At 45.2% G+C, this 22,025-nt stretch overlaps 1 protein-coding gene across 3 annotated transcripts in view; it reads right to left on the reverse strand.

Annotated features, from left to right (window-relative positions):
• CDKL5 (cyclin dependent kinase like 5) overlaps positions 1 to 22,025 on the reverse strand; it is a 223,138-nt gene that overhangs the window by 14,044 nt on the left and 187,069 nt on the right. For all 3 annotated transcript variants that reach the window (XM_056131071.1, XM_056131070.1, XM_056131069.1), the window contains exons 12-16: positions 20,251 to 21,223; positions 15,496 to 15,597; positions 15,106 to 15,211; positions 12,215 to 12,338; positions 1,369 to 1,468 (exon numbers count right to left, since the gene is read on the reverse strand). In XM_056131071.1, the coding sequence (XP_055987046.1) occupies positions 1,369 to 1,468; positions 12,215 to 12,338; positions 15,106 to 15,211; positions 15,496 to 15,597; positions 20,251 to 21,223 (1,405 nt within the window). The remainder of the gene's footprint in view (positions 1 to 1,368; positions 1,469 to 12,214; positions 12,339 to 15,105; positions 15,212 to 15,495; positions 15,598 to 20,250; positions 21,224 to 22,025) is intronic.

Raw genomic sequence — 22,025 nt, forward strand, 5'->3', positions numbered from 1 at the left:
AATATTAGGTAGCCATTAAAATAAAAATAAATTTATCTAGCAACATACGTAGTATGTGTTTATGTGTATAAACATACATGTGACAATGGTAGTAGTAAAAACTGGAATACAAAATTATACTAGAATGATTACTACTATTTAAAATAAAATAAAATCTAGCATTTTCCCCACAAACCCAGCAAAGGCCAACACGAAAAATTCAACATTTATTGCAGTAGGGTGGCAAAATAGAAATGATGATTTTTTCCTCTATTTTCCTCTAGTGGCTCATACTGTAATACACAAATATGACAAACAAGAAAGTGAAAGAATATCTAAAATGTAAGAAGGTCTTGATTAATATTTCTAGACCATCTGTGAGTTAAAAACCATGATTTCGGTTTATATATTTTGCGCTTATCATTTTTCTCATCTTTACTTACCAGTCAATCATGGTCCTAGGATCTTTACAATGGAAGAGACCTCAGAAACACTGTGTCTAATCAATCTACTCATCTTACAGGTGAAAAGAAGTCCCAAACAGGACATTTTGAGTAAGCCCTTTTCCTTTTTAAATAAATAGGTGTCAATTATGTATGAAGTAAAACTAGACACGATATCATGAAAAATGACTAACTGAACTTACCTGGTCTTTAAGGCATCGAAGGGGGAAATCAAGCCTTGTGTGTATAAACTAACTATGGGCCTTACCTATGGGTGTCCCCATGTTTTCTTATGTCACTAACCAGCTGAGTCCTCACCAGGTTAGCTTGCTGATGTGACATGCACATTTTTGAGGAGCTAGCCTTTAGTTCAGGCAGAGAGGTCCCAGGTGAAAAGGCTCATTCCATTTCACAGTTAAATCACCAGATAAACATATCACTCTACTAAAGCAAGCCATGGAATGTCAAATACTACCTCTTCTCTGTGACTATGAGGCCCAGAAATGCACTTGTCAACAGGGGAATTTGATAATGAGCCAAGGGAGAATAACAAATGATGGTTAGTTATGAATTTCAGGATTTAAATATAAACCAAAACCATTTCCTAAGTTTTCACATATCTTTAACCCCGAGAGAGAAATAAATCCTGTAGCTTCATAGTTGTTACATGAATATAAATCCACAAGGATAAGACATTTATTTAGAGAGGCTTAAAGTATTCTCTCATCCAAATTAAATTTTTTTTCTATTCCTGGAGATTCTATTGAACTTAGAAAAGGCTCTGTGAGAGGAACATAGTTGTAGAGAATTTGTGGAAAAGATATAGACAGAGTATACATTCAAGTCTCAAAAAGAGAAATAATTTACTTTGATTGTCACACAGTGTCAAATACTCACAAATATAGATCCCTATGCCATTGTATACAGAAATTGTCCATCTACTTACTGTTTGAGATTTCTTCTTTTTCTTTTTCATTGACCTGAAAAAACCTTGCTTTTCCTTTTCCTTCAGTTGTTCAGAATGACTAATGTTTTCAGGACTTTTCCTAAATGGAAAGACATTTTTATCATATTGATTTTTCAATCATTCTCCTGCCATTACATAACAAAGACTAAAAATGTATGACACCAGGTCCAAATAGTCAGGAAGAATCAGGCACACAGGTAAAGAGCCTCAAAACAAAAATAAAAACAAAACAACAACAACAACAACAACAAAAAACAACCAGCCAAACAAACAAAATACCCAAACCAAACCAAACCAAACCAAAAGCACAGGAGGAAGTGAATCTAATCAACCAGGGCTAATGATTAGCCTTTGGCACAGGCTCACTGGAACTGGCAATTCTGAGCATTTATTACAAATGATCAGTAGTTGTGCTGCAGGATCATTTTCATGCTGGGGAAAACCTAAGAATTAGAGTGTGAAAGGAACATGTTTCAAGGATGCTTGGTCTATAACCTCCCAAGGGAAAGAGCAGAAACATTTCAATATCTTCATCTTTCTATTGATCTTTTAATTCAATGTAATATTTTTGTGTGCACATGGGGGGTATACCTGGAAGTGCTCAGGGAATCATATGAGGTGCTGGGAATTCAAACAAGGGTGGACTTCACTCAAGGAAAACACCTTCCCTCCTGTGCTATTCCTCTGGCGCCTCTATTTACCTTTTTATTTTCTGGTTTGGGGATTGCGCCTGACAGTACTCAGAAGACCACCTGAGGTGCTGGGGTCAAATCTGGGTTGACCATCAGCCAGGCATGCATCCTACCCCCTGTAATATTGCTCTGACTCCTATTTATCTTTTTAAACCCAGCTCAACAAACTATCATTAGAGTAGCTTCCCCAAGTATTGAGAAAACACGCCTACCAGTGCTGTTACAGAAACATTCTCAGGAAAAGGAAAACTCACCTGAAATGGAAAAACTACTTTATAAGAATCTTATACTTACTAAAACAAAATTTAAAAATAGATAGGGTCAGAACAAAATGGAGAAAGATGAATGCTTTACCACAAAGCACTCTGGAAAGAAAGCTTCAAACTGAGAAAACTGGCAATCCGCTTGGTTCCAGTGTCCCAGGTATTTGGAACACAAATAGGAAATATGAAAAGACAGCAAATAAACCTCCTGGGCTCCATCGAGTTGGTTACTTGTATGTAAACAGAGGCCTGGTATGAACTAATGGACAGTCTTTAAAAGGCAACTCAAATGCTGTTTCCTCCTAACGAAGGAATATTTCATGGGTTTTGTTTTCCATTTTGAATATCTATGACTGTGGAGAACATTTCCCCTCCCCCGCATGACTGAATTCCTTCTATTACCTATTCCCTAGATTTATTTCTGGTTTTAGAATACCTAACAGTGATGGAGTTACTAGAACATTGAAGAAAATAGGAGCAATGCAGCATTCTTTATTTGATTAGATCTCTGTGAAGGTAGGAAACATCTATATCTACTAAAGATGCACATGATAGAAAACACCATGAAGCTATTTAAAATAAATCACATCTTCCAAAGAATTTTCACTAAAATGTAGAAATATTCAAAGTAAGTGGGAACAGCAGGATTCAAGTTCTCTACATAATATGAGCCTAACTATATTAAGAGAGACATATATGGGAGCATTTATACACATTTTGTAAGGCAGGAAGAAAATAAAATAGGATCATAAACCCTATCACATTTCAAAGCAAATATGTATAACGGATAGAATAAAAGGTGTTACAGAACTGAGGGTGTGGCATAATAGCAGTATGCATGGGAGGTTTCAGGAGGTTTCATCCTGACACCCTTAAAAAACAATTAAGAAAATGGTTTACAAACCAAAGAAAATGTATTTTAAAAAAATTCCAAGAAGAGAGAGAGAACATAAGGGAATGCCCTGCCACAGAGGCAGGGTGAGATGGGGGGTGGGAGGGACACTGGGATCCGTGGTGGTGGGAAATGGGCACTGGTGGAGGGATGGGTATTTGATCATTGTATAATTGAAACCCAAGCACAAAAATTTGTAAGTCTACAACTGTACCTCATGATGTCTCACTAAAAAAAAAAAAAAAAAGAAAGAAAAAAGAAAACAAATCCAAGAACTCAAGATCAAGTGCAATGAGGGAAAGACTTTAAAAAAGATACAGAAAGACAATAAATGAGGAAGTTAAAAAGCTACAACAATTTGGGCCAAAGACATATACAGTGGGTAAGTTGCTTGCCTTGCAGGAGGCCAACCCGGGTTCGAGCCCACCAGAAGTGACGCCACAGTAAGCCCTGAGCACCGCTGGGGTGTGGCCCCAAAATACACCAACCTCCCCTCACCAAAAAAAAACCCTGATAACGACAAAAACAAGTTATGACCATTTGAAGAACTATAATTGTTCCTTTTTATATATTTAGTCGAAAGCTATTAGTGATAGCACAGCGGGTAGGGCGTTCGCCTTACAAGCGGCCAACATGGCCGACCCGAGTTCGATTCCTCCGCCCCTCTCGGAGAGCCCGGCAAGCTACCAAGAGTATTCGATATGCCAGACACAGTAACAACAAGAATACCAAGGAAGTAAAAAATGTATGGTGGTCACAAATATTGCAGAAACTCATTAAGATTCTCAATTTTAAAGAAATCTTGAGAGTTTCCAGTTCTGATGTGAAAGCTATGTAGTACAACACAACCCATAAAATAATTAGTGGTATTGAAACTCAGAACAATGCCGTCACAAATTTTGAAAGCAGGCAACTTCAGACATGATGAAATGGGCAAGAATGGAATGGTGAAGTGTCCGTCTTTGAACACCGCACTGAGGGGGCAAACCCCTCGCATCCCAGTAACAGACTGGGCCCAGATCCTGGACATGTGGGTGGTCAGTGTCTGATGAACAAAACCCTTGACCCGGGGCCAAGGGCAAAGCAGCGGTGAGTTAGGTGAGAGGCCTTGGGAACACAGCAGTGCACAGAGCAGGGTTGATGGAAACGAGTTTCAGTGCAGTCAGTTAATGTTAATCCTAAATTGATGTTCTGTAACTTCCAGAAGCTGAAGAATCATTCACTCATGATACACATATGCCCTTCCACTGTGAGGTCTGCACATATTTCTGAGGTGCATTTGCAGTAAACGGTAGCAGTGCTTTTTTTTAAGGGGTGGCGATGGGGGTGTTACACTGGCTGTGCTCAGCGTTTAATCCTGGCAGGGTTCAGGGAGATATACGGGGTGCCCAGAATTGGACCTGGGTTGACCACATGCAAGGCAAGCGCCCAATCCCACTGTACAATCTCTCGGGTCTGTGGGCAGAGGTTTTTATCAACCAGAATGAACATTGAAAAAGGTACTAAGGATCAGAAGTACAAGCTGCTACCCTTTATTGCAAATGCGCCAGCCCACGAAATCTTTAAGGGGGACATGTTCATTATGACAGAGACATTGGGACAGAAATGTGCACTGGTGACATAAGACATCGATGCTGGTACAAGAATAAAGGCTAATAAAATATGAGAGAGAGAGAGGGGGAGAGGGGGGGAAAGAGGGAGGGAGGAGAGAGAGAGAGAGAGAGAGAGAGAGAGAGAGAGAGAGAGAGAGAGAAGAGAGGTGCCTGTCATAGAGGCAGGCTGGGGTGGGGGTTGGTTCGAAGGGATGGGAGGGAAACTGGGGACACTGGTGCTGGGAAATTACTCTGATGGAGGGATGGGTGTTGGAACATTGTATGACTGAAATGCAATCATGAACAATTTTGTAATGTTCTATCTCGTGGTGATTCGATTAAAAAAAGAGTAAAGGCTGAGACATGAGTCCTGCAAGGAGCAGGATTTGGGGTGGGAAAAAAAAAGAGAAAGTGAGAACATGGGAATAGGGGTGGGGGGTTGGAAGAAGAAAAGGAGCAGAACAAAAAGATCCCTTGCTTTCTGTTCTTTGTGTCCCCAAACACAGGGAAGATGGATCAAAGACTCACTGCAGGTCTTTTCAGAAGCGATGCATGAAAAACTAGAACCCCAGAGAAGACAGTATGAGGAGGAAAGTATGTTACAGCCAAGGCTGAGCAGAGGTATTAGGGCCATGATCTGGGCAGAGAAAGATCTGAGAGGCCAAATCAAAACGGGAAAGAAATGATCCTTGTGCCAGATGAAAGCTGGGGGCGAGGTGTGAGTGCATACGTGTCACTGAGGGAAGCCGGGGAGCACAAGGGTGATGGAGAAAGCCAGAGAGGGCCACACCAGAGAAAGGACAGGGGAATGGAAGAGACGGACAGCCAGGGACAGAGCCTTGGCCAGGGCCCAGATGGACTGTGCACAGACTAAAAGGGGCCGCGCCACAGCCAGGAGGTAGAGTGTGCCCTGGGATGATCTCAATTGCGAATTCTGGACCCTGGACTCTGCCTGGCACAATCAATAGATGGTCCTGAGGAACCATCCAAGTGCAGGGCAAGTGGGAGATCACCTCTATCACAGTGGCCACACAGATCATCACCTGGCATATAATCCAAGGCTGGCAAAATATTTAGCTGATAAATAGCAGGAGTGGGCAGGTGGTTGTGGCAGGTCCTTCCTATCCAGCCAACTATATCCGAATCCCACAAACTGTCTAATACAACTACTACTTCTATAAGGACTCAAGAGAAAAGAGAATCCCAAAGATTCATCTAGCGTTTGGGGATGTAGTTCAGTGGTAGGTCCCCTGCCTTGCATAAATGAGCCCCTGGGTTTGCTCCCTCACACTGCAAACAGAAAAGAACAAAGGCGGGTGGGGGGGGGGAGAGAGAGAGAGGAGAGAGGAAAAAGAGGAGAACAGAGAGAGAGAGATGTAGAGATGGGGTTGAGACACACAAAGAGAGAGAGAGAGTGAGAGAGAGAGAGGAGAAGGGGTTAAAACACTTGCCCCGCAAGAGGCTGACCCTAGTTCAATCCCTGGCACAACCTATGGTCTCCTGAGAATTGCCAGGAGTGATCCCTGAGCACAGAGTCAGGAGTAGGCTCTGAGCACTTCCTGAAATGGCTGGCCCCAACCCCCAACCCCCAAACCCAACCAAACTGACTGAATCTAAGTCAATCAACATTTCTGGATAACTCTGTAAGTACCAGGCCAAACTAAAACAGCAGTGTGACCTCAGGCTGCTCACAGATCCAGTGGGAGACTGGCAGGGCTGAGAAATGATAGGGTCGCATGCCAAGGCTTCAGGATGGACCCTCTGAGTTGAAGAGAGGAGCATGGATTCTGCGGCAGCTTCACTGCCAGCATCTCTCCCCCTGGCAGTGTGACTAGAGTGCTCAGCTGATGCTGAAATTAGAGAAAATCAGTGCAGAATTCTGTGAGTTCTAGTGGCAAGCAATAATGGAAACCAATATATTCATATTTTACATGAAGAAAAAGCCTGGGATGGTGCAAGTGAGTGACAGCAATTCTTCACTTAACTACAGGGATTTCTAATTAATTTGGTTTACTGTTTAAGTGTCAATTTTTAACCCAATTTTGACAGCAGTCTTTCTAAATGTATTTATACACTTTGTCTTTTTAAGCAAAGTAAGAGAAGCCGATTTTATAAATACACACTCTATATGCATATCTATTACAATCCGTATGACACCATAAGGGCTAGGATGATTCTCCTACTGGCAGCTGAGAAAAGGCATAAATATCCTTCCACACTTGCAGCTATTGTTCGGGATCTATCTCCCTCTGCACCTGGGACCATGGCCCTCCCCACAATCCCAATGCCAACTGCTAGAACTGTGCATGGAAGAAGAATGAACATGTTCAGAGGGAACGTAGACTTTTTAAAGATAAATCTGGCTGCAGCAATATTTCTGGCTCATCCTTCCAGGTTCTAACTGAATTCTGGATAGCCAGAATGATCACTCTGGATATTCTGCTACATTACTATCACTTTAAGACAGACCATGGTAGAGTTTGATAGCTCCGTTATACGAAACATGTAGGCCGTGCAAATATTCTCTTCCAAAAATAGATTTATAGGGCTACTATCCAGGAGAAAAAGACTGTCCTTAGGCAATTGAAAATTGAGAATAACAATTCACTGTTATTATAGTCTTTGCCTTGCCTTGTTGTTGAGTATCGAAATTTTCTTTCTTTCTTTCTTTCTTTCTTTCTTTCTTTCTTTCTTTCTTTCTTTCTTTTCTGGTGGTGGCAAGGTGTCGGGGAGGGTGGCGGGAGATGACACACCCAGCTGTGCTAAGGGCTTTTTTCTGACTCTGAGCTCTGGGATCATTCCTGGCAGTGCTCAGAGGGCCATACATAGTGCCAGGGATCAACCCCCAGGGCAGGGTGTATGAAAGGCAAGCACCTGCCCACTGTACTTTCTCTTTGGCCCAACACGAAGTCTAAATGTTTTCGTAACAGCTACTCGAAGTGTGCATTTCTCTCAAATAATACAACTAGGCAAATCTATCAGAGATCTTCTTGAAGAAGAAAATCATGGTGCATCCAGTTTAATGAATGACCTCAACCAAGAGGAGCTGCCTGAAGGAGAAGCACAGCGGTGGCATTAGGGAGGGTGGCAAGCACAGAGATTGCAGCGCATCTATCACGGTCATTCTGGAACTCTCAGCTACAGCTTCAGAGGAAGGAAGGCTTGACTAATGCCCAATGTTACCACTGGACATTTAATTCATTCTGAAACAACTGCTTTAAGATTTCTACACATATCTAGGCTTCTCAAACCTCACAGCAAAAAGACAGGAAGAGTCAACTGCTAATACTACCTATCCAATATTTGGATTTGATTTTGGTTTGACCTATATGTGTGTGTGTCTGTGTGTGTATATATATATATAAATTTGTAACTGATGCTTTTAAACTCTCCATATGGGGTGAAGGGTGTCTCCACATGCATGAAGATACCGGCAGAGGAACAAAGGCATGCGGGTCCCGGGGCTGAGATCTCCAAGCCTCCTTGGATCGGGGCTGAGCATCCTCTACCCAGATCCTCCAAATTCCAGTAGGCAGGGGTCACACCCACCAACTGGCCCCCTGGCGCCGTGTAATCCCATCAACGGCCAAGATCCAGAGACTATAAAACCCAACTCCCGGAAGCTGGACATCTTATCACCTCATTCCTACTTTGGACAAACTGGCAGGCTACCGAATGTAACCTGCCCACACGGCAGAGTCTGGCAAACTCCCCGTGGCATACCCAATATGCCAAATACCAGTAACAATGATGGGGCTGATTCTCCTAACCCTGACAGTGCCTTGAATATGGCACTTTTTAAAAAATCTCAGTACTAGGACAAAGGAGACGTTACTGGGGCCTGCTCGAGGCAATCGAGGAACAACAGGATGATCGTCGTCGTCGCTTTTAAATTCTCCATATGGGGTGAAGGGTGTCTGTGTGCTTAAAGGGGGTGGGCCCAGACAGTGCTCAGAGCTTATCCCTGGTGGGCCTTGGGCACTATTTGTGGTGCTGGAGATCAAACCTGAGTTAGCTGAATGCAAGGCTGGACTTAAAGGCAACACCTTACCTGCCGGACTCTCTCTGACCCCTAAGTATCCACGGTTCTTAATATCAGTGACAGGAGAAAAACCAATCCCTTTTGTACATCTATATTCTCACAATTTAGACATGATTCTCAGGACTAATAAAATTCACACCCAAAAGCTGTCATGCTGGTTAACTATGTGATCCTACTGGGGCTCTCACATTTAGGGAAGAGGTGATCTTGGCTACCTAACAGGAATCATCAAAGAGCCGCACACAGAAAGAAGTACCAAAGGTTATCAGCAGAACAGGGGGAGGTCATAGGGATGTTAGAGGTCTTCTGACATTAACAAATCCTGACATTAACATCTATGCTGCTGACATTAACAAGTCCCAATTGTGCTAAACGCTGCTCCATGTGCTTCCCTTGTGTTTCCTCATTTAATGGCCCCGTTAATAGGGTGCTATTCTTCACCCTATTTAACATACCAGGAGAAACTGAGGGGCAGAGAGGTTAAAGTCATGTGGCCAGAGGTTAACATTCACCAAGATAGTCTATTTCCACACTCTATGCTCTTAGTCACAAATGTTGAATCTCTCATTTTGCACATAACCCAATAGATGAAAGGATGTTTATAAAAATGTATGTATAGCTTAACAAGTACAGTGAGGCATTCTTTTATTCATTTGATAAAGAACCTAAGAGAGTCCTTTTTTCCATTTTTTTAAATTAAAGAACTAGGGCTGGAGTGATGGCACAGCGGGTAGGGCATTTGCCTTGCACGCGGCCGACCCGGGTTCGATTCCCAGCATCCCATATGGTCCCCTGAGCATGACCAGGAATAGTTCCTGAGTATAGAGACAGGAGTTGTTACCCCTGTGCATCGTCAGGTGTGACCCAAAAGGCAAAAAAATAAAAAAATAATAAAAAATAAATTAAATTAAAGAACTGATTCACAAAGTTATTGATAGTTGCCTTTTAGGCATGTAATATTTCAACAGCAATCCCACCAGTGTCAACGTGGCTCCACTATGTTCCCATATCCCCTTCCCAGCCCACCTCCACCCCACCCCCGCCCCACCCCCACCCCAGTCAACTTGTCAAGCACATTACAGCGTTCTAGTAGCTGCAGCTTAGAGGTCACATTTTCAGCGCTGCTGTCTGTGCTTTGGTGACACAGCTCTATCATTACTCGGTATCACCAGCACAGCTGACGCCCTCATGCCTGTTCATCCCTTGCTTCCCATTCTGGAGAACCTAGGAGAGTGCTATAAAATCCACAGTCTTTCTGGGCAATTGAGAATAAAAATCTACAGTATTATTGAAAAAGCATTTGCCCTATTTCTATCTTTTCACCTCCAGTGAGCGTCAGTGGATCCGGAAGTGAAAAGTGTGAGGCGGAACACAGGTAGGCCAAGGCCCCGGCTTCTGCCTCCCTGTGAGTGGAAGTCAGGAACCCAGCAAGTTCTGTACTAAGCAGCAGTTTCCTCATCTGCAGGATGGGAGTCACCCCAACTTCAAAGGTTGATTGTGCGAATGTGGTGGTCTTCTCCCCCCAACCCCCCACCCCCAGAATACTAAGCAAAGTTTCTGCTAAAGGAATAGCAGCAGGGGGTATGGTGCCGCCTGCAGGTCAATCTGTACCTGTGAGGCGAGTGCATCAGCAGCCTGATGGCGCCTTCAGACTTCCAGATACCCCAAAATTGCTGTTGTGCCTTTGGCCAGACCCCAAAAACTTGGGGCAAAGTTTACCAAGAAAGTAAACGCCAAAAGTTAGGTATGTGGGAGACACACCCACAAACCACCTCCGGCTCAGCTATATAGAGGCATGGCCTCTCTGGTTCCTGATCAAACTGCTTAATGACCATGATCCCACAGACTCAGAAACAAATCTCAAAACCCAATGGCTTTTGGCAGAAATGCATCCAGTCCCTACAGTAGGTCACAGGAGCTGGGCCACCCCGGGAGGGAATAGGTGCCTTGGCCTGTTCCCCTTGCCGGCCCAATGGCCGCTATCCTCCAGAGGCCACTGGACAGTCAGGTTTGGGCCCACAGTGAAGAGACACGGGGGCCTCACAGGATGGGGGTGGAGCTGGCCCTTTCTTCCCTGTCCCAACGAGACCCCGAGTTGTCACCTATGAACAGCCTAACTCCTGATCAAGCTGCTTAACAGCCATGATCCCAGAGACTCAGAAACATATCTTGAAACCCAGTGGCTTTTGGCAGAAATGCGTCCAGACTGCGCAGTAGGTTACTGTTGCCGGGCCATTCCAGGGGGTAAAGGGTGCTGTCCCTCCGCCTGCTCCTCCTAGGGGGCTCGGTGGCCGCCATCCTCCAGAGGCCATTGGCAGAAATCCCTCCAGATTTAATTGTTAAAATTTCAGAATTTCAAAATCGCTTGGCCACTACTGCAGCCACGCAATATCATATGTTATTCATAACCAGCAATGGAAAACAAATTGTCTACGGTTTCCTTTTCAGCAGATCTGAGTGTTGGGGTAAAATCCCAAATAATAATGGTGGGTCTGGTGTCAAAATATTGAATGTAATCAAAGTAGAGACAGACTGCCCGGAGGGGAAAGGGTGTTGCTCCCTTCCACCCTCCCCCCTCTGGAAAGAAAGATGGCAGCCGCATGGGAGCCTTGTGGAGAGCCAGGTATGAGCCGGGGGTGATGGGGCGACTAAAACCTCATGGGAAGGGGGGCGTTCCGGCCCATCCTTCACGCCCTACCGAGGTCACCAGTTGCCCCCCACGAGCGGCTCTCCAGCACGGCCAAAGTAGAGACAGAGTAATGTGGAAATCATCTGCCCCACAGGTAGGGGACGGTGTGGGATGGGGGTGTACTGGGGTTTTGGGGGGTGGAGAATGGGCACTGGTGAAGGTACGGGTGTTTCATTGTATGACCAAGACTTAAAGTCGAAAGCTTTGTAACTGCTCTCACAGTGATTAAATAAATAAAATTATAAAAAGTAAAAAAAGTAAGGTGGAGTTCATGCCCAATTCAATCAGCTAATTAGTGGCTGAATAAATAGCAGTACTCCTACATAAAAATAAATAAATAAGTAAATAAATAAAGAAATAGCAACAAAAGGAACCATGAAAACATCACTGTTGTCCAGAAAGGTGCAGTAGAAGACTTAGGAGGTACTGATGTATGGGGGAGAGATTTTTATCATTTTACACAATATGTAACATAAATGCTGAACTTGAAAGAAACCATTACAAATAGTGACAAGTCACAGATTCCTCACCAAACAATCTCTCAAGAAAGAAAGGCCTAGCAGGACAAAGAAAAATAACAAGTCTATCCTTCTGTCTTTGAATCTCAAACCTACCATCACACAGAATAAAAGTGAAAATAAATCTGAGTACTCACCATGGATCAAATGCTGGTTGTCTTTTTGAGTGATTGGCTCCAGAGCTGGTTTCTGATGGTAGGGAAGAAACTCTAGTTGACACATTATTTTCATGGAAGGAATTATCTGGTCGTGGAGATGGCACTGGGTGAAGAACAATTAAATCACTGATATACTTCTCTGGCCAAGGCAGTTCCTAAATTATTCTATTATTTTTTAAAAATGTTTTTTGTGCTACACCTGGCAGTGATCAGGGGTTACTCCTGGCTCTGCACTCATGAATTACTTCTAGCCAGCTCAGAGACCATATGAGGTACTGGGGATCAAACCTGGGTAGACCATGTGCAAGGCAAACCCCTACAAGCTCTATTATTGGTCCCCGATATTATTCTATTACTTCTTACCTCACACAAATAAGCAGGTAAGTCCAAGTACTAACTTACCCTTCTCAATGATTTTTGTGTTTTCTGAGGGTGGTGGTCTTGCAGGGAACATCCTTCTACCCTACTTGTAACATCAACTTCCGAGGGTCAGCTCACATCAGGCAATGCATACTGACATCTCACAATGGCCTGGCCAGTGTGAGATATTTAAAGGTATGAATATAACAGTCGCTGGAACAATAGCACAGTGGGTAGGGTGTATGATCTACATGCAGCTGACACAGGTTCAATCCCCTGTACCCCACCAGGTCCCCAAAGTCCCCTCAGGAGTGATCCCTGAGCGCACAGCCAAGAATAAGGCCTGAAGCACCAGCAGGTGTGCCCTCCCCCCACCACAACAAAAAATTAAATCTTAACTAGCTCTCATCACCTATACTGTGTTGACATTCTTGGAAACTGAGGCCCTCTTCTATCATACATCGAACTGTGTAGTATCTATGTACTCTAGTCTAAAGTCATCCTGTGCAACATGCATGCTGGAATAGACACACTACAGTTTAATATGTCACAGGTAAAAGCAGTGTCAATTTTAGAATCTTTTAAACTAAATCCAAAGAATTGCACTTATTTGCACACAAACAAATGCTAATTTTCCTCTAAATTCTCAATCTAGGAATGAACAGAAAGAAAAACCACAGTGTATCTCAGTAGACAATTTTCAGTTTCAGGGGAAAGGTTCTAATTTTTTTCTTTTTTTGTTAGTCTCTAAGCTTGGTCAAAAAAAATTTAAACTATACTGCAATTTCCTCACAAAAGGAACACGTATAAGGCTGCATATCAAGATAAAGAACACCATTTCACTGAAGTACTGATCAGCAGCACTGAAAATGGAAAATATTCTGGAAATATTTGTCACTTAAGCGACACCACTAAATCGTCACCCAGTTCAACTGAATAGTATCACTGATATGACAGTATTTGAAATGATGCTCTAGACATTTCTGTGAGTTAAATTGTTTCCTTCTGTATCTGGACTTTTCTGTTTTATTCGCCAAACTCTGAAGTGGATTATGGGGAAGACGATGAGGATTTCCAAAGATATGAAGCAATTTCATTCACTTGCTATGAAAAGAAAAGTTTTCAGGGTTCAACAAATTAACTGATTGATTTAAAGTACCATTAACATTTCATATCATTAAAGTCAATCCTCTACCTATCAGTAGAAAGAGCATGTATGCGGCCCATTCCGGATGTAAAACAGCAATAAACTGAAAAGGCTTTTTGTTTGTGTATGCTACCATATTTGTTCTAATTAATTTTAATCTGAATTAAAATTTTGGCTCAGTAAGTATCTAAAATCATCACGCATCAAAAAAGGCAGGCATTCAAAGGCACGCTGAATACATTATATTATTTTCAAAGGCGGCGTTGTGAGTAAACAGAATGGCCTAATCCATTCGGAATAGTGCAGTTATTCTGAAGTAATACTAATAGGGCATCTGTTTAGCCCATGCTCCTAATAAAAATGGCCAGTTTTCCATGTTCTCTAGTCTCCCCAATTCTTGATTTCTCTTCCTTCTTTCTTCCTAAGCCAACAGAAAAAGTGATACCAAGCAACATGGGCACAGGCAGCTGGAGAAGGTCATGGAGCCCCTTGGAGGCTTCAAGAAGTGGAGCCTCTTGGTGCCAGGCACCGGCCTGACCTTGGTGGGGTTGCCCTCAGTCTCCCGGGGGTGAGGGTGCCCTGGGGATCCCATACTGCTACTACACAGCACTTCTGAACTATGCCCTTATCAATGACTCAGAAATCCATACAGCCACGGAACTCCTTTCAAAGGCACAGTGTACACAGGTACAGTCGGAATTCTTCCAGTTAGTTGAGAAGCATTTAGCTCAGCCCGAGAAATGGGGAGGAACGGAACATCTGGGGACACGGCCAGGGCCAGGGCTGGGAGAGTCTGTGGTGAGTTCCATCTCGGGTTATTTCAATTTTGTCCCGACTCCACTGGAAAGCCACCAGGACTGTCAGCAGGGCCAGTAGGTTCCCTTGCTCTCATTTCTTTCCCTGCAGCATGCGTTCCCTTCCACTGCTCTAGATAATGATCCCATCTACCGGTGTCCTCCTTGTTAGAACGAGAGCTCCATGAGGCCGGAACCTTCTGGCTGTCTTGTTCTGAGCTTCAACAGCGCCAGGAACACAGCTGACAGTGACAAATACTTGATGACTTAAGTGAAACGCTCAGAACACCACTTCAGAACTATTACTCCGAGGGCTGTTCTGATGGCAACCTGGGATACAGGGAGACGGAGTGGAAGGCTCCTCAGAAAAGCCCGAGGCAGAAGCCAGGAGGGTTTGAGTGAGACAGCAGGACCCGAGGTGGGGAGAAATGCTTGGTGGCAACAGAACCATGATGTTGACTGGAAACAGGGCAGGGAAGCATAGTGGAGGGTGTGGGCTGCGGGCATCATGTTGGCAACGGCAGAGGCACTCTGGGCCCTGCAAGTTCCACGGGAGGCGCTGGGCTTACCTCGGTAGAAACTGCCAACTCGTCTTGGAACAGGATCATTGTACAGGTGTCTGTTTTCCTTGGAGATAGTGCCATCATCAGAGTGGGGGTCATGATACACGCCACCCTGAACAAGAAACAGGTTCATCAGGAGTAAGCATGCTTCCGGTGAGTTAGAACAGAGTCCCACAGATCTACAATCTAGGAGGATTATGTAATGAGCAAACTCAAAAGTCATGGCCCGAGGAGTATTACTTTTTTTTTTTTTTTAAAAATCAGTTCCAATGACTGGAATCAGCATGAATCATAGACTATGATAAAGTATGAATCAATTTTGATAGGGTGATGCCGAGTGACCAACTGTTACAGCTAAACTCTAGAGTAAAAGGCAGCCCTACAGAGTATTCAGACCTCAGACTTCTGCCGTGAGTGGAATGAAGAGGTGCCTTCTCTTGAAGACTCTTTTCCAGAAGAGCGAGACACAGTCATCTCTGGAGGAATCTGTTCTCCAGGCTGCAAAGTAAGTTTTAAAAGACTTAGAAGAAAGTGAGGGATGAATATCACCTAAGTCACTTTGGGCTTGAATGGGAATAACTGGCACCTTACCTAGCAAAGATTTAAAAAATGTTAGATAGCCAAAAGAAAAAGTTAGGTAACTAGAGCACAAATTGTCCCCTTAAAGAGTGAATCATCTGATGAATGTAAAATAAGTCAAACAAATGTTACACAGATGGAAAGTGAAATTCTCATTAAAGTTAAAGCGAACAGGGAATAAATTATTCTGAAAATAGTTCAATTAATTATTAAAAACAAAGAAATTTATCTTCCTAATATGTAGTCAGGTTTCTGAGCCAGTCTAATTAGAGATTTTACTAGGTAATCCAAAATTTCTCTAGCAGATTTTAGGCTGAGTTGCCCAAACCAAAAAGAACCAAGCCCATTCAAAAGTCTTTTTTTCATGAAGAATTCATTTGTATGACGATTCAGATGAAAACAAATGTGCTTTGAAATATATCAATACACAGAAAAAATACTCTCCATAATGAGTGCTTTAAGATTTCCCCTCACGAATGCCCTGCCACAGAGGCAGGGTGGGACGGGGGGGATGGGGGGTGGGAGGGATACTGGGATCCGTGGTGGTGGGAAATGGGCACTGGTGGAGGGATGGGTATTTATTTGATCATTGTATAATTGAAACCCAAGCACAAAAATTTCTAAGTCTACAACTGTACCTCATATGTCTCACTAATAAAAAAAAAAGAAAATATGCATTCACCAGAGCATCTATAGCAAATAATGAAGGCCGTGCTTTATAACATAACATGAGTGGTCATTTAATAAAATTTATTTTGTAAAAAAAAGAAAATAAATAAACCATTAACTGAACCCCCCCCCAAAAAAAAAGATTTCCCCTAACTCCTACCATATTTGTAGCTCTCTGCTTAACCTTCTCTAGAATAACTGCAATTAGATTTTCCCATGTTTTCTTCATCCCAATCACGACAGAGCTCATCTATGGAGAACTTGCTACCTATTTCTCTCAAAGAAGTGAGGCGCATACTAAGAGTAACCCTGGCCCTCAAGGTTGTTCCTTGAGACTTGGGAAGGTAGCATTGTCTATCCTCGGGGAAAAATGGTGAGAATAAAATGTCCAAGTGATTAGGAGGAGTCAACTGTATTTCCTATCTGTGTAATACACACAGGTAGAGCACGCTTCTGGAGCCTTAAGGGATATTCCAAAGCATCTTATTTAAAATGTAAAAGACAACTGTCTTCTCTCCCTCACTCCCCAGATAATGGACTAAGGGTAGGCAACCATCCAACAGAACTCATCTTTTTTCTACTTGGTGACAAATCTCTTTCTGAAGTTTATCACTTGTTATTATTTTATAAAGGCCCACAGAAAGAATTTTAGAAAAGGATTTACCTCTAACCTAAGTTCTTAAGGCGCAGTGCCAGCTCAGACCTCTTGCTCTTGCAGGGGACCCCCAAAACTTAGAACAGTGATTTCTACATGGCTTTACCTTCAAGTCACCTGCGACTGTGAGCCTTTAACTTGTACTGTCTTGAAGCTTGGCACCGAACCTCCCAAACCAGACTTAACATTCAGTAACGCTAGGATCTGTGCTTGGCCCAGACAATGAATTATACTCAGCTTATTTCCAGCGTGTTCACTAAGTCTCTTTTCGGGAACTCTTTGAGTCTGTCTATTTGTCCTCTGTCCAAGTGTTTTGTTTCTCTCACTCTCTGTGTATGTTATGCTCAATGCTACCGTTCCCCCCTGGTTCTGATTTCCTTCCAACGTCAACGGGCAGCTGCCAGGCTCCAGAGAGCTTTCTAGGCTCTGGAAGCTGCCTCCTTAGCCCCAGGACTCTTCTGGGCTCTGCATCTAATCGCGGCCTTTGCCAGTGCGCTCAGTCGCTCCTCGTCTCACCTGGGTGCCAGGCCATCTTTCCATCCCGGGGGAAATGTGTGTACCTGGGAGCCCGGGGTCACTTCAACCTTAGCCAGTCAGCGGGACATAGTGCAGAGAGCACGGACCAAGGGGTCAGAACCCTGCCCTGTGGGTCCAGCATCACCTGGCATGCCTGGGCAGTTCACCGCTTTTTGGAGCCTCGGATGGTCACGGGGGAGATGAAGGGGTTAAAGGGAGGCAGTGTCCAAGTTCTCCCTCTCCTAGAGAAGAAACCCTGAAGTCGCCCTTTTGCCTCCAGTCCATCCTCCAATCCCCCAGGCCTTCTGGGCCTGCTTCCAGGACTCTCCGGAAACCTGCTCCTGTGTCCCTGCAGCCACTGGCTCGGCCCGGGACACATGGTCTTCACCCCCCACACACGGCGCGGTTGGAAACGCCCAAGCGCGCAGAGCGTAGTCTCCCCTTCCAGTCTTCGCCACTTTCCTTCCCAGTTAAGTCTCAACCACCCGACACATCTCTGCTCAGCTGCCACCTCCTCGCCTGAGCCCTGCCTAGATGGTCACACCCGTCCACCCCCAGACACGCATGCAGGCAGCACAGTGCAGGGCACACAACTCGCAGTATCAGAACGACCTATTTCTTGGAATTGTGCATGCACACCCCAGTTCCTGCCCACACACTGCAAGGGTACAGGGACAGCATCTTCTTGATCTTCCTAATTAGAGCCCATCAGAGCGCCTCGCTCAGTGAATACCCAAACGCGTCTTCATTCTTTAGCCATCCAGAACCTGGCTCTACCTCTGAGCTCAGAGCAAGGCCTCTGCTTGCCCCCAAAGCCATTTCTGCCTGTTCCCGTCACAATGATCGCTCTCTGTTCTCAAGTCCTATTTATAGCCATGCCATACTAATTTGGTCCTTAATTATTTCATTGTTATGTATAATTTAATCTTCCCCGAGAGGAGAGAAGTTTCTAAAGGGCAAGAACCCACGAGTCTCAGACTCTTTTGAGTGCTTGAAAAAAAAAAACCCAGCAGAGTAAAGATGTTTAATGCCTATAGAACAGAACCAATGTCAATGTCACAGCAGCAGCCGCGACAACTAAGAATGGTTTGATGCTTTGTGCCAGGCAGCGAGCTCTATACACAGCTTCTAAGATTGTCGTCGTCTTCTGATGAAGAATCCTAGGCACAGAGCAATGACATCACTTCCCTAACCTGACATCGTCTGAAGCGTACACAGAAGTCAGAAACAGGGGCTGGAGCAATAGCACAGTGGGTAGGGCGTTTGCCTTGTATGCGGCTGACCCAGGTTCAATTCCCAGCATCCCATATGGTCCCCTGAGCAACACCAGGGGTAATTCCTGAGTGCAGAGCCAGGAGGAACCCCTGTGCATCACTGGGTGTGACCCCAAAAGCAAAATAAATAAATAAATAAATAAAGTGAGAAACAGCCCCAGACTGCCCAGTGCCCCAAAGGGAGCCCTCTGTGGTACTCCTGGCTCAGACCAACCCTCTGGCCCTCACCCCTTCCCCCCACACTCATCTTGCTAAGCCTATCATATATTCCAGCCATATTTTCTGGCATTCTGACACATACTGACAAATTTATTTTATATTCCCTAAAAGAGGAGGCCTTTTCCGATGTGAAACTCTTTTCTTTTGGATACTGGCTTTGCTCCACTTTCATTTCTTTGATATGTTTCACCTATCAGGAAAATAGTATTTTAAAAAACGGGCTCTGGTGCAAGAGTACTACTCCGTTTGAAACAGGTGTCAGTTCTACAGTCTGATCAATAAAAAGGAGGAAGTATAATGCTAAAAGCTCTGCCCTGAGATTTGAAAAAAAACCCCAAAAGACTGGAAATTAACATTTGTCCTGGCCTGAGGTTAAATTTACCCATAACTCTAGATAAATGCTCAACTTTTAAATCCAGTTAAGATATTGACGAAGGTATTAGCAAAAGGGCTTGATTTCAGTACATGTGGCTTGGGAAGATTAGAGAAAATCCCCATGAATTCATGCTGAGTTGTGAGCAAACCAAAAAAAAGACCCACATAACTGATGAATTTTAGAATAAATCAAAATAAGAATTCTCTGAACAAACTATGACAGAAAGGGACACTTCTGAAAGGAAGCAGGTGTCTAAAAACACGGGTTCTGGGGCTGGAGCAATAGCACAGCGGGTAGGGCGTTTGCCTTGCACGCGGCCGACCCGGGTTTGATTCCCAGCATCCCATATGGTCCCCTGAGCACCACCAGGAGTAATTCCTGAGTGCATGAGGCAGGAGTAACCGCTGTGCATCGCCGGGTGTGACCCAAAAAGCAATAGCACAGCGGGTAGGGCGTTTGCCTTGCACGCAGCCAACATGGTCGACCCGAGTTCGATTCCTCCGTCCCTCTCGGAGAGCCCGGCAAGCTACCGAGAGTATTCGATATGCCAGACACAGTAACAACAAAGTCTCCAATGGAGACGTTACTGGGCCCGCTCGAGCAAATCGATGATCAACGGGAGGGCCTTTACCTTACCTTTTAATAAGAACATGGGTTCTTTTGGGAGTTCACTTGAGGACTCACCATTGGGCTTCAAATAATCAAAGAAATGTTCTCCTGGCTATGAGCCCTGCGGGTCTGGCATCCCTGAATGCGCCCTATGGAGGGAAGTCAGCCTCCTGCTGCAGAGGGGCTGAGGCCCGCCCTCCCCAACCTTCCCACCACGAGCCACGCGTGGGTCTGCTGGCAGTGCCCCGCCGTACCTGAGGTGACAGGAGCTGCAGGCTGTTGGCTCGGGCCGCCATCCCCTGCCCTACACTCAAGCTTCCATCCAAGCCTTTGGCTCTCACTTTGTCCCGGGTCACATACATGGAATGTCTGTGCGGCCGCTGCTGGGAGGAAAAGGGGCTGGTGTAGCCCAGCCCGTAGGAGAAGGACTCGTGTGGGGCCGACAGCGAGTGCGAGTGGCTCCCTTCCAGGTGCTCGGGCAGCTTCAGCTCCTCCATGGTCTTGGAGTGGCGGGTGGCGGTCCGGCGGGAGTCGAGTGTGCCTTCGCTGCGGTTGGTTCTCCCCGAGGGGCTGAGCAAAGTCCGCGTGTCGCCGTGCCGGGCGGACGGGGGGCTGGTGGGCGAGTTCAAGTCCAGGCAACTGGAGGGGAAGTAGCGGCTGGCGTTGGGCTCGGCGATCTGGGCCCTGGCTTCGGAGAGGTTGCTCACGGACTTGGAGTCACTGAGCGCCCCGTGGCTCTTGGCCTTGGTCCTGTAGGAGGGGCTCCTCGAGGACTGGGGGATGGTGTCGATGTAGCTGTGCCGGCCCTGCTTCTCGCCGGGTTGCAGTGTCCCGGCTTTGCTCTGCGAGCTCTCCATGAAGGAGTGGCGGTTCTGCTGAGAGCGGCTGCTGGACTTGAGGTACTTGGTGCCGGGGCCTTCCGATGTTGAAGCCTTCGTCTCGATGTTGAAGTCGAACTCGGTCTTCGCCTTGGCTTCTTTGGGGCTGAGAAGGTGTGGGATGTTGTTGTTGGTGAGGTCTTTGCCGCCCGAGCCCGGCTGGCTGCTGGTCTGGTAGGTTTTCGTGTGCATGGGGCTGAGCGTGGCCGCAGCCAGGTTGCCATTGAGGAAGCTTTCGTTGGTGGGGAGCCCTTCTTCGGCCCGAGGCAGACCCACACTCAGGTTCTGGATGTCCTTGCTGTTAGATCTGTGGTGGGACTGCAATGCTGCGCCTTTGCTGCCTTGGTTTCTAGGGGGAAACAGAGCAAAGCCCAAATGGCATGCATCAGTGTCGCTGACTAGTAGATGGACAAAAAGCATAAAACACATACCTGAAATAGTTCAAAGGCGAAAATCATGAACTCTCAAACATGTACTGACAAGTAACACGTAATCCACACTAAGAAGTAAGTTCCTCAGAGCAAGACACTGCAGCAGAGCTCTGGTCCCAGGAAAGTTATTCTGGCACCCTTAAACGCTCACTAATTTGCTGCCAACACAGTTCCAAACTGAGAAGCTGGGAAAAATGCGCTTCTGCTAGGCCGGTGCCCACATGAGTATTTGTTATAGAATGCCTGCTATGAAGACAGCTGTGCTCGAGACAAACACAAACTCCTTTGTCTGCTAGACTATCAGCAGGGCACATTCATGCTTCATGGGCACTGTGTTCCTTGAACTTCATTTTTATTTACAAAACGCACAGTCTGCCTCAGAAAAACGCACAGCACTGACACCAGTGATTCTTTCGTTTTCAACTGGTGTAGCCCAAGAAAGAGAATTCCAATAATGTACTCAATGACCGAAAATCATGCCCTGAAAAGAAACAAGAAGTTCCTGGTGAGGTGTGGTAGCAAACACAAGGAATGATGCTTATGTTGGAGAGAAGAGGCGAGACTTGCAGCACTTCAGACACCTCCTTGTGTAGCAGGCTGTGGGGATAGAAAGGAGTCAACTCAGCTAGGTCTGAAGTGATGGGGGCAGGGAGGATGTTTGCCCTGCAGGTGGCCAACCCCGGTTCAATGCCTGGTACCTGCAGACAGTCCAGCGAAACC

Source organism: Sorex fumeus, unplaced genomic scaffold, assembly GCF_029834395.1.
Source record: "Sorex fumeus unplaced genomic scaffold, SorFum_2.1 ptg000086l, whole genome shotgun sequence".
NCBI classification, from domain to species: Eukaryota; Metazoa; Chordata; class Mammalia; order Eulipotyphla; family Soricidae; genus Sorex; species Sorex fumeus.